The 13,157-nt window shown below is 34.0% G+C and overlaps 1 protein-coding gene across 1 annotated transcript in view; it reads right to left on the reverse strand.

Moving 5' to 3' along the window:
* The window catches only part of relch (RAB11 binding and LisH domain, coiled-coil and HEAT repeat containing), a 59,962-nt gene that overhangs the window by 28,333 nt on the left and 18,472 nt on the right, over positions 1-13,157 (reverse strand). Inside the window, exons 9-13 of the mRNA XM_016536998.1 lie at positions 12,230-12,305; positions 8,645-8,740; positions 8,367-8,390; positions 1,067-1,179; positions 878-968 (exon numbers count right to left, since the gene is read on the reverse strand). Of these exons, the coding sequence (XP_016392484.1) occupies positions 878-968; positions 1,067-1,179; positions 8,367-8,390; positions 8,645-8,740; positions 12,230-12,305 (400 nt within the window). The remainder of the gene's footprint in view (positions 1-877; positions 969-1,066; positions 1,180-8,366; positions 8,391-8,644; positions 8,741-12,229; positions 12,306-13,157) is intronic.

Here is a 13,157-nt window from a genome sequence, read left to right on the forward strand (position 1 = left end):
AAAAAAAGTATTAAAAAAGACTAAAGTATTAAAAAAAAATTAAATATTTGAAAATTCAATCAGTATTCAATTATGTTCACTATGTCCACAGAAATCTAATTACTAAAGTCTTTAAGTCCATTTCGAGAGATTTAAATATAAAGATTTTTTTATTTATTAAATATTTGATTTTAAAGTTGAAAAAATTCTTTTCGAAAAGGTTCAAATATTCTATTATCAAGATTACATTCTAAATAGATTCAAAGATGCTATTGTAAAAAGATTTTAAAATTCTGTTACATTGATTCCACTGTAAAAAGGTTCAAATATTCCATTATAAAGATTTCAATGTAAAAAGGTTAAAATATTCTATTATTAAGACTCCATTCTAAATGGATTCCAATATTCCATTCAAAAAATATTCTAATAACCCATTTCAAAAAGATTAAAAAATTTGAAACCGATCAAGTAAAAGCTAAAAATGCTCAAAAATATTTAAGTGTGACTTAAATGTCCAAAAACATTTGAGACCACTTTATGCACCATATTCTACACTTCCGTAGTACTTTTTTTTAGTTATGTAATGTTTTTTTGACACCAAAAATAGTTATAAATGCAGTTTTCCATGACATTATTACACTTCCTCTAACCATGATAAACAGTAGTTTATTGTGCCACTGCATCTTCTATATGTAAATCAGCCATGCTTTGATTGGCTAATCTTTTCACATATGAAAACTATTACAGATGTACTGATAAAAAAAGTTCATAGGATGTTACAAAATTGTTGTTTTGACCATTTGGTTTGTGTGAATGACAGAGTGTGCCTACAAAGGAATTCCTGTTTTTTTCACTAGTTTTTTTATGTGGTGAGTGTGTGTACGAGTTCAGAACTAACCTGTTCCCAGCACTGTGGCAAGAGTTCAGCTTCCACCCGAGTGGGACCCACATGTAGGGCGAATGCCACACACCCGGTCAGAATCATCTGCCTGGAGAGGAAGATTACAGCAGAGTGTTATCAAACTCGTAACAAACCGATTTTTTTTGGTCAGTTTACACATGCGCAGATGCCCAAATGCGCACACACCTCTGCTCATCGTCAGGTCTCTTGATAAGATTAAAGAGGATGTGCAGTAGCTGGTCTCTTTCTTTGGGCTCGGGATGCAGGCAGGCCGTACACAGAATGAGAGGAATCAACTCCTGTGGACACACACAGGAAAGCAGGTCATATAATATGCAATGCACAGGGAAATAAACACACACATGCATCCGCTGAGACACGTCCCAAAGGGCTCGGACAGGGAACTTCAGCAAGCAGGTATTTGAGGATATAGGGAAAATAAAAACTTCTCTATTGAAGAAACACCTTCACCACAAAGGAGAGAGTCTACAAGCCACTCAACCACAGCACCAACTAGGGCTGGGTGATATATCGGATATTCACGGCATGTTTGCAACTATGTTGTTGGTGCTATAATATTTAGAAACACTGTATAGTGAAGTAATTTTGATTTGGATATTAATTTTCTTAAAAACAGTCAATTCTCATGATCTCACAATTCTCGAGTTTGACAGCACTTACAGATTTAAACGTTAAAAATAACGTTAGAGTTGGTAAATTCACTGAATCAATTAAAAACTGTAATTCAATGTCACTTAGCATTCATTTATTTTTTTTTTTTTTAAAAAGCATGGCATCTTTATTAAGTAAAAATAAATGTCCAAACATGTTAACAAATATGACATCCATCTATCTATCAATCTATCTATCTATCTAGACAGACAGATGTAAGTGAGGATAGCAAAATAAAGTAAACTGTGACATACTGAATTACACCTAAATATTCTTCATACAGTGGACTACCAGTGAAATTGATAAAAATTTGGGACAAAAAATTATTCAGACAGTTTGACCTGACCATGTTTTGCTTAAGTGTTTTTTCTTTAACTGCTAATGCGACCTTTTTACACCACAGATTGTACAAAATTAAGCATCAAAATGAATAAACTGAGATAATGTGAGAAATGTTGAAGGTGGTTGACTGTATTTATTTATATATATATGTGACCCTGGAGCACAAAACCAGTCGTAAGTAGCACCGGTATATTTGTAGCAATAGTCAACAATACATTGTTTGGGTCAAAATTACCGATTTTTCTTTTATGCCAAAAATCATTAGGATATTATAAGTAAAGATCATGTTCCATGAAGATATTTTGTAAATTTCCTACTGTAAATATATCAAAACTTAATTTTTGATTAGTAATATGCATTACTAAGAATTTCATTTGGACAACTTTTTTTGCACCGCCAGATTCCAGATTTTCAAATAGTTGTATCTCGGCCAAATATTGTCCTATCCTAACAAACCATACATCAATGGAAAGCTTATTGTGTATACATTTTTGTCCAATTTCAAATAATTGACCCTTATGACTGTTTTTTTTGCTCCACACACACACACACACGATTTTTGTAGTGCTGTCAAGCGATTAATCGAGATTAATCGCATCCAAAATAAACGTTTTTGTTTACATATGTATGTGTACTGTTATTTATTTATTTTTTAAAAAAAAAAAGCATGGCATCTTTATTAAGTAAAAATAAATTTCCAAACATGTTAACAAATATGACATCCATCTATCTATCAATCTATCTATCTATCTATCTAGACAGACAGATGTAAGTGAGGATAGCAAAATAAAGTAAACTGTGACATACTGAATTACACCTAAATATTCTTCATACAGTGGACTACCAGTGAAATTGATAAAAATTTGGGACAAAAAATTATTCAGACAGTTTGACCTGACCATGTTTTGCTTAAGTGTTTTTTCTTTAACTGCTAATGCGACCTTTTTACACCACAGATTGTACAAAATTAAGCATCAAAATGAATAAACTGAGATAATGTGAGAAATGTTGAAGGTGGTTGACTGTATTTATTTATATATATATGTGACCCTGGAGCACAAAACCAGTCATAAGTAGCACCGGTATATTTGTAGCAATAGTCATTGTTTGGGTCAAAATTACCGATTTTTCTTTTATGCCAAAAATCATTAGGATATTATAAGTAAAGATCATGTTCCATGAAGATATTTTGTAAATTTCCTACTGTAAATATATCAAAACTTAATTTTTGATTAGTAACACAGTACACACTCATAGATTATAATGAAGGTTTGGTTTAAAAAAAAAAAAAACACAAATAAACAAATATAAAAATATACCGAATTTTGTCATAAGGCTTAAAATGATTGATATGTATTGCCCAGTTACTGTTGGATTTTCAATATTTCTGTCGGGAAAATCATTTTTATAACATGACATTCCCATGATCTTTTACGATTTTAATTTTTTGTAGGCCTAGATATCACACTTTTGAAAAACTTTTCAAACATTTGAACTTTTCCAAAAAGCTATTTGGAAAAAAAAAAGTGATTATTTTTAACTGGATTTTATGGCTGTATAATGAAGGTTTGGTTTAAAAAAAAAAAACACAAATAAACAAATATAGAAATATACCGAATTTTGTCATAAGGCTTAAAATGATTGATATGTATTGCCCAGTCCTAGCACAAAGACGTATTGAAGTGCGTGTCTGTATCAGGATGTATGCGGATGTGTATAAACGTGACATTCTCTAAAGTATGTACAACGCCATTTAGCCATGTAAATCAGTGGTTGTTTACCGTGAGACGCAGTTATGAAAGAAAACCTCACCAGCACGACAGATATCACATTACAGAACAGGCAGTGTGCCCTTGGTACACGTCTCATGGCCAAACAGCGGTTACTAGCCCTATTTTCCACGAAGATCCAGAACAGAAACAACAGATCAGGATTCACAGGAAGATTCGACACAGAAGTGTTTATTTTCTCTAGATTTATCTCATCTTGAGACGTGACTGTGGGTAGACCTCAGCCTCGAACAGGCACTTTAAAGTGAAAGATAGTTAAGCAAACATGCGGCAAGACTGCAGGCTGTTTGACGCCGTGCTTGTTTGTTTGGACGGTTCTTTCAATACACCCGCTTCTGGGGGGGAAGTCACCTGCCAAGAGTTAAAACCATAATTTTAATCGGATGTCAGAGATGTTATGAAAGTAAGGGTTGGTCTGTTGGAGACGCCAATGAGCCGTTTCATCAGTAGTGACTCTGTGTGAGAGTGTGGCATTGAGGCAGCAGTGCGCAGCGTCTCCTGCACCTGGAGCAGAGTTTTCAACAGAGGCATATTTATGAAATAGTTTATTTGGCTCTGGTCCAGAGTGAAAGTGTGGAAATGTGTGAGTGGAAATGGAACTTTTGTGGAAGAGCTACTGGAAAAAAACAAAACAAAACAAAAACAATTAGAAGCAGGCATTAAGAATGGGAAGAGCTTTGAGACTTAACCAATATATAAATTGGCACACACTAATCGTATTTGGGCCCTATTTAAACAGATGATTTTTCAAAGTAAAGTAAAGTAAAAGTAAAATAAAACAGCAATGCATCAGATAAAAAGAATAAAACGAATTATTCTAGACTGTTCTGACGCTTTGACCAAAGAATGTCCATAAATTTTGACCAAACAGATGATTTTTCCAAGGAAAATAAAATAATAAAATAAAATAAAATATACAATTCTCATTGCATCAAACAAAAAAATACCAATCAAATGATTCTAGATGGTTTTGACACTTTGACCAAAGAATTTCCATAAATTTTGACCCAAAAAATTCCATAAATATTATGTTATAACACTGTATTTTGTTTTGTAATTAATAAATACATATATATATATTTTTTTTTACAATTTATGAATGTCTTTCGGTGGTGCATTTTGCTAAAAACAAAAAACAAAAAGACAAACAAAAAAACACTACTTATAATTGTATTTAGGCCCTGTTTAAACTATAAATAAAACTAAAACTAAACTACACTAAAAATAATAAATAAATAAAATCTTATTTGCTTAAATAACAAAACAAAAAACAGAGAGTTCTAGAGGGTTCTTACACGTTGGCCAACGATTTTCCATGAATTTACACCAAACTACACTAAAAATAATAAATAAATAAAATCTTATTTGCTTAAATAACAAAACATAAAAAACAGAGAGTTCTAGAGGGTTCTTACACGTTGGCCAACGATTTTCCATGAATTTACCATGACTTTCCATTATTTTGTAATTTTGAAAAATAATTTTTATATATTTTTGTTATAATAATGAATATTGTTTTATTATTAATTAAAAAAAAAATTTTTTTTGAGTTATAATTGATAAATAAAATGGCTTTGTAATGCATTTTGCTTGACAAACTTTATTTATAATAAATGCCAATTTGTTTGATATTTTTTAATAAAATGCAATAACATTTGTTTGTGGCATGAAGTGTCCAAACATTTTTGTTGGCAAAAATGCAAAAAATAAAATCTGTTCTCAATATCTAAACAAAAAAAGGAAAAATACAAAACAAGAACTTGCATGTTTGGATTCCTTGTCACTCTAAATTGTTTCCCACGAAAACTTGTATTTATATGCAAATTTTCTGTTATACCATCAGCCTGCATTGACTCATTGAATCAAGATAATTACCAGCAGAAAGCAAAGAGGCCCATTCAGAAATACACCCACATGAAGAATTTTGGACTTTTGCAAACACACAGTGTACCTGATGTCTTATCAGTTTTACATGGTAATCAATAACTTGAATGGCCTTTAATTCCGAAAGACTTTATCTTTACTATAAAGTTCTTGTAGGTGTACAGATGACAGGAATTATATTCGTAAGGCAGGTGTTCCAGCAGCGCCCGATTAGTAATTGTTCTGCACCAGATGGGGAAAAACTGAGGGTGTGTCAGAGTGAGTGTGTGTCTGAATTCAAGGAAGAAGGTTATGAAGCCAACAGAATTAACAGGCAAAGCTCAAAGTCCAGTTTAGCGAGGAGATCTCTACTCCTCGTGTGGTGTTTGCTTTCACCCGACTTCAGCCTGGAAAGCATCCAATCCATCTTAAATGAATATTGTTTTATTATTAAAAAAAAAATTTTTTTTGAGTTATAATTTATAAATAAAATGGCTTTGTAATGCATTTTGCTTGACAAACTTTATTTATAATAAATGCCAATTTGTTTGATATTTTTTAATAAAATGCAATAACATTTGTTTGTGGCATGAAGTGTCCAAACATTTTTGTTGGCAAAAATGCAAAAAATAAAATCTGTTCTCAATATCTAAACAAAAAAAGGAAAAATACAAAACAAGAACTTGCATGTTTGGATTCCTTGTCACTCTAAATTGTTTCCCACGAAAACTTGTATTTATATGCAAATTTTCTGTTATACCATCAGCCTGCATTGACTCATTGAATCAAGATAATTACCAGCAGAAAGGCCCAATCAGAAATACACCCACATGAAGAATTTTGGACTGTTGCAAACACACAGTGTACCTGATGTCTTATCAGTTTTACATGGTAATCAATAACTTGAATGGCCTTTAATTCCGAAAGACTTTATCTTTACTATAAAGTTCTTGTAGGTGTACAGATGACAGGAATTATATTCGTAAGGCAGGTGTTCCAGCAGCGCCCGATTAGTAATTGTTCTGCACCAGATGGGGAAAAACTGAGGGTGTGTCAGAGTGAGTGTGTGTCTGAATTCAAGGAAGAAGGTTACGAAGCCAACAGAATTAACAGGCAAAGCTCAAAGTCCAGTTTAGCGAGGAGATTTCTACTCCTCGTGTGGTGTTTGCTTTCACCCGACTTCAGCCTGGAAAGCATCCAATCCATCTTAAACCGTCACCTGTCTCCCATAAAACACAACTGCCCTATGCAAATCAGAGGGGCCCGACGAGGGAAATGCTGTGGAACTTGCTTGGAACGGTACACACCTTTGGGTCTGCTCTCAACAGATGTACAGTGTGTGCATGTACCTTGTTTTTTTCTAAAAGTGTAGTCATTTAAACCAAATCAGCTCTGTAATAGGGGGGCAAAGAAAACAATTGAACAAGGTTTCATACTGAATAGCTGCAGCCTGAAGCACAGAAAAATCACAGCATAGAAATGTTCCATTGGCTTGGCTGTCAAAAGTTTAACTTGGGAGTTATTCGTCTGAAATTGCTATTTAGTTTTTCGTTAAAAAATGTAGCTACTCACTATTTATAAAACAAAGTTCAGAATACACATTTTTTAGACAAGCAATGTTTGAAGTTGTTGTAAAATATATATTTGCACATCTGTGACAGCAACTGTAAACGGCTAAGGACTAATTAACTTTATTTATCTGCAGAAAAATATTATATTTTGACTATTATTAACAATTTTATTAAGCTAACTAAAAAATTTTAGTTAACTAAAAATTAAACTATATATTCACTGAACGATGTTGCAATTTATGTTTCCATTGCCACCATTTTATGAACGCAAGACTGCAAAAAATGTATTTCTTACTTAGTATTTTTGCCTTGTTTCCCCATTACAAATATTGAAACATTCTTAAATCAAGACACATTTACTTGAAAAGCATAATGACACAAGATATTAAGTTCTGTTTTCTGAAAAAATTTATCAAAATTAAGTGAGCTTTTGCTTAAAACGAGAAAAAATATCTGCAAATGGGGCAAGAAAAATAATCTGGTTTTTTCTTTTTACAAGATTTTTTTGTTTGTTTTTACCCCATTGGCAGATATTTTTCTTGTTTTAAGCAAAAACGAACAAGACAAAAATACTAAGTAAGAAAATCCTTTTTTTGCAGTGGGGCAGAATACCGGAGTGCAAGATTAGCCATTAATATTTTTCTGTTATGTTTTCCAAGAAAATAAAGACATTTTAAAACATAATTTTGACAAAGCTGAAAGAAACTAAAATATAAAAGCACCAATAATAATTTAATGGTGGTCAATAATAAACCATTACTACTCCATTGTCAAATATTTGCCCTTATTTTGCTATTTTCCCAGTTTTGTATGTATTGCTTGTTTTGCAGTATTCACTTTATCATAAATATGACAACAAAAGTTCAAATGATTAAAAAAAGTGAATGTATATACACTTCAGAAAAACATTACTTAAAACATTATTGTTTATATATCATTATTAACTACTAGTAATACTAATATTACAAATAATAATAAAATTATTAATTAATTACAGATTATTGCTGTGAATTAGTTTACCTTATTAGTCTAAAAAATTACATTTAGAGCTTTATAGGTTTAGAAGTTCAGTACAAAGCAAAAGTTCACAGTTGAAAATAATCAATCAATAAAAAAAGAAATAATGCATTTGAGTCACTGACAACTAAGGAAGCTGATGAAAAGCCAAGCCAACTGAAAGGTCAAAGGTCACACGCATGGTGAAGGAAGCAGGGCTGATGTGAGAACGTGCCGATGTGTTCCACTCACCTGACAGAGGTGCACAACCATTCTCTATCGGAGCAGTGAGATGCATGCACAAAAAGCAAGAGAAGAAATGAGTGAACAGAACAAAAGAGAGAGGTGGATTGGGTTTGGGGTATAGAGAGAGAGAGAGAGAGAGAGAGAGAGAGAGAGAGACACACAACTGCAATGGAAAAAAATAATTCGAGTCAACGTTGAATTAAGAATAGAATGAGAGGGAGAGGCCAGCCGCAGTGGACATGGAAGATGAGGTGGGACTGTTGGGTCAAAAGGTCATGGGTTACCTCTCGCTTGGCCAGCAGGACATTGGGTACGATGTGTGGCAGACAGCGGCCCAGCATGAGCATGACGCTCTGCTCGCTGTCAGCTATTCGAGACACCTGAGAAACAAGGACATGGGAATTAGGCACAAAAATGTTGCCACATAAAAGCAAGCAGAGGCAAACATGTCAGACATTTCATTTAATCACACGTGCCTAAAAATTACTGCATAACTGCAACCCAAGAACCTTTTCTGCTTTTGTAATCTGGACATAGAAGACACTATGAACTCCGAGACCTCTCAAACGTGCCTGTTAATGCATTCCTGGTCATTCTGAAAGCAACTGAACCGCTTCCAGTGCACTTCTTTCTATTCTAATGATTGGTCATAATCGTTAAAGGAAGAGTTCACTCAAAAATTACGTTCCAAACCTGTATGACTTTCTTAATAAAATAAAACATGACTTATTCCAAGTTTGAAGCCATATGATAGCATTAATTATTATTTTAGCTTTTCTTTCTATATTATAGATCTTATTAATGCTTTGTATTAGGATTTTTTAATATTAATTGATTTTAATTTATGTATTTTTGCATATTTTTATATTTCACTTTTCACTCAAATTTCACATGATTTTATTTCATTTTCCAGTTTTAGTTTTAGTAATTTTAGTGCTTCAATTTCAACAAACTCACTTTTTCCACTTAATTGCCAAAGCAACATTTTTGTTTTTCATCTAATATTTATATTTATTTTAGTGCTATCAAATGATTAATCGCATCCAAAATAAAAGGGTTTGTTTACATAATATATGTGTGTGTACTGTGTATATTATATATATACTGTATCGTGTACCTTGTCAGTGTGGTGCTCTTTGCTTGGCCATTTGTTGTGATAAACAGGAAAGTGTGTTCAAGCGCCAGCAAAACAGTGTAAAGAAATACTCTTTGTGAGAAGCAGTCAATCAGCAGAAGTTAAAAGCAGCTTGTAAGTGTATTTATTTCTTGTCTCAGTGTTTAGCGCAGTTGTCGTTGCTAGGAAACGCTTGTTTTGTTTACTGTGGAGACGTGCTGAAATCGCGTTTGGTCTCGTACTGTATCGCGTACCTTGTCAGTGTGGTGCTCTTTGCTTGGCCATTTGTTCTGATAAACAGGAAAGTGTGTTCAAGCGCCAGCAAAACAAAGTGTTAAGATATACTCTTTGAGAGAAGCAATCAATCAGCAGAAGTTAAAAGCAGCTCGTAAGTGTACTTATTTCTTGTCTCACTGTTTAGCGCAGTTGTCGTTGCTAGGAAACGCTTGTTTTGTTTAAGAGACGTGCTGAAATCACGTTTGGTCTCGTACTGTATCGCGTACCTTGTCAGTGTAGTGCGCTTTGCTTGGCCATTTGTTGGGATAAACAGGAAAGTGTGTCCAGCTGAATTCAATTTGAGTTTTGTAAACGAATAAAAAAAGAAGCTTAGTTTTCCGCTGAAGCGGTCGCGGCTGCGGTCGTGTGCAGACCGAAGAGTGTAAAGACCATCGACTCTACCGTGCGACTCCACCGAGCAGGGACACTTAATATAAATTATATGAATATAAATATATACATGTAAATATTTTCAGAGTATACTGTATGTGCGAGTAATTATATATACACATAATAAATATACGCAGTACACACATATATTATGTACACAAAAACTTTTATTTTGGATGCGATTAATCACGATTAATCGTTTGACAGCACTAGATTATTTTAATTACTGCTTTATGTCAATGTCTGAAAATGACAGATTTGAAAGATTTGACTTCCGAAAGTTTGGAAAGAATGATGACTTGAAAAAATCATGACATTTTGAAAGATTTGTTCAAGAAACAAAAATGGCTACTACTACTTAGAGTTCATGGACAGATCTCAGGATTTTCAGTGAATAACTACTTATTTGGTCTGTTTATCACACAAAGCTATTGTATGGCTTCAGAAGATTTACAGGAATACAATGCATGAGTCATATAAAGCTTTTTAATGAAACATTTATGGTGCTTTTTCAACCTTTTTAACCTTAAAAGCTGCAGGCCATATTCACTGTAACTGCACATCCAATTCAAAAGTAAAAAAAATTCTCCTTTTGTGCTCCATATAAGAAAGAAAGTCAGTCATACTGGTTTGAAAGCAACATGAGGGTGAGTAAATATTGACTGACTTTTCATTTTTAGATGAACTATCTCTCTGAGTGTCACAACAAGTAGACTCTACATGTGCTTGTGCTTTTGTACTAGGGCCGGCTCCAGACATGGGCAGGGGTGAGCTGAGCCCACCCAAATGACTATCTTGCCCATCCAATCAGAATTAGATAAAGATTGCGTAAATTTTTTTATGCAGTGATTAAAACCAATCTGAAGCGGGCTGTATTTTGAGAAGTTTAAGATATAGCTGGAGACTGCCCCAACAATAATAAAATAACACCAGAAAATTGTTTCTCTTTCACCATTTTTCTTTTATTTGCTCAATGCAAGGCGCGCTGAATTCACACGGCTTCAGTCTGTTGCAGAAAAGCAGAGGCAAGACGAGCGAAAACGGGCAGAAATATTTGCACGCTATCACGGGGAGTTTAATAGGCTACATGAATATGTATCATAGCCTACCACTGAAATTACCTGAGCAATTTTAATGTTCTAAAAATCAATAGAAAAAATCATTCAATAACGTGCATTCATTGCATGGATGGGGCAAGAGCATAATATAAGCGTCTAAAATGCATGTAGGCTATACAGTTCAGTTGAAAGCTTACCCCTTTTGGCTTGCTGTTAATGCTGAATGTAAGAATGAAAACTGAAAGTAAAGAGCTTGTGCGATGAAAGTTGCATTCGTTACTATAGCAACAGTCGGCTCGACTGTAAGAAACGTAGCGTTCCCCTTCTATTATGTAAACGATTCCGCAGTTTTGAATAGAAATTTAGGTCTGTCATTTACGTGATTCATGTAGCCTAATTCATAATTGATTATGACAATAGCATTTTTCTGTTTTGCGCTTTCAACAATACAACTGAAACTGAATGGGTGCATATTTTAAAATAAAAATATTATTTGCAGTTCAGATTGATTACTTTACAAAAATTCTTGTTCTTTTACGGTTCTTTTTTCTTTTAATTTATTCCCCTAAATCCATTTAAATCCTTTATTTATTTAGTTTCTTTAAATAAGTACCATTACCATAGAGGTCTTTATATTCTCTTCAAAACAATTGGTCCCTCTAATGTTCTAGACATGATTACGTCCTTGTTTGGTATAAATAAAAAAGTTAGTTGAAAATAATCACCAGTGTTGAAACAATGATCCAGAGAAAGATAACAAAGAGGGCTTTTTTTTTTTTTTTACTATTCAATAAAGAAAAAAAAAGGTTATTTTGCTGTGAAAATGCATGATATTCTAGGCTGCCCATCAAAGCTTTTTTTCAGTGTACATATAATATAGCTAATATAGCAATATCTACAGTATAAATATCTTCTAGACTATATGATGATATGATGACTAAAATGCCCACCCAGGATATATGCCAGCCCACCCTTCTATAGCCGTCAAGAACCGGGCCTGATGTACCTGTATGCTACCCGATCCCACTCACCTCTGAGCCCAGCCTACTGTCAGCAGACATTCGACAGAAGGACAAAAGTGCTTGGTGGAAGGCCGGAGACAGCTTTCTGCACAAGCAAACAAAACATGATTTAACAATCCACCTCCGGTTACCAATAACTCTACATATTAGCCCAGCTTTCCACAGCACAGAGCAAAATGCTCATATAGGAACAGTCAAAACAAGGAGAGGGTAATTTGTCTGAATCAGCCTCGTGGGGTAAAAGTCCATCCGGAGCAGATGTGCAAAATGATGATGAATGGAATATATGGAGCCAGTCAGCACTGCAGTACGACTTGGACGAGGACTGCAATGGTGCTTAATGCAGTGCTGCCATCTAGTGCCATAACAGCTATGTTAAAAAAAGTGGAGGGCTGCCTTATTGTTTACAGTCTAAAATAAAATCCAAAGGGAATAGGTTACTGACTCTTAAAGGGATAGTTCACCCAAAAATGAAAAGAAAAGAAAATTCTGTCATTAATTACTCACCCTCATGTTGTTCCAAACCTGTAAGACCTTTGTTCATCTTCGGAACACAAATTAAGAAATTTTTGATTCATTCCAAGCGCTCTCTGACCCTCCCATAGACAGCAAGGAATCTTACACAATCAAGGTTCAGAAACGTAGCAAGGAGATTGTTAAAACAATCCATGTGACATCAGTAGCTCAACCATAATTTTACGAAGTTGCAAGAATACTTTGTGTACAAAGAAAACAAAAATAACGACTTTATTCAACAATTCGTCTCCTCCACGTCACCCTATAGCACCATTTTGGAGAGTATCACATGCAACGTATGTACGCGGATACGTTGTTTACGTTCAGATCAAAGTGAAAACAACATAAACAGTGTATCTGCGTACGGTGGTGCTGACACAGAACAGCACACGTTGTTTACGTATGTGATACTCTCCAAAAT

Source organism: Sinocyclocheilus rhinocerous, unplaced genomic scaffold, assembly GCF_001515625.1.
Source record: "Sinocyclocheilus rhinocerous isolate Xijiao unplaced genomic scaffold, SAMN03320098_v1.1 scaffold65, whole genome shotgun sequence".
NCBI classification, from domain to species: Eukaryota; Metazoa; Chordata; class Actinopteri; order Cypriniformes; family Cyprinidae; genus Sinocyclocheilus; species Sinocyclocheilus rhinocerous.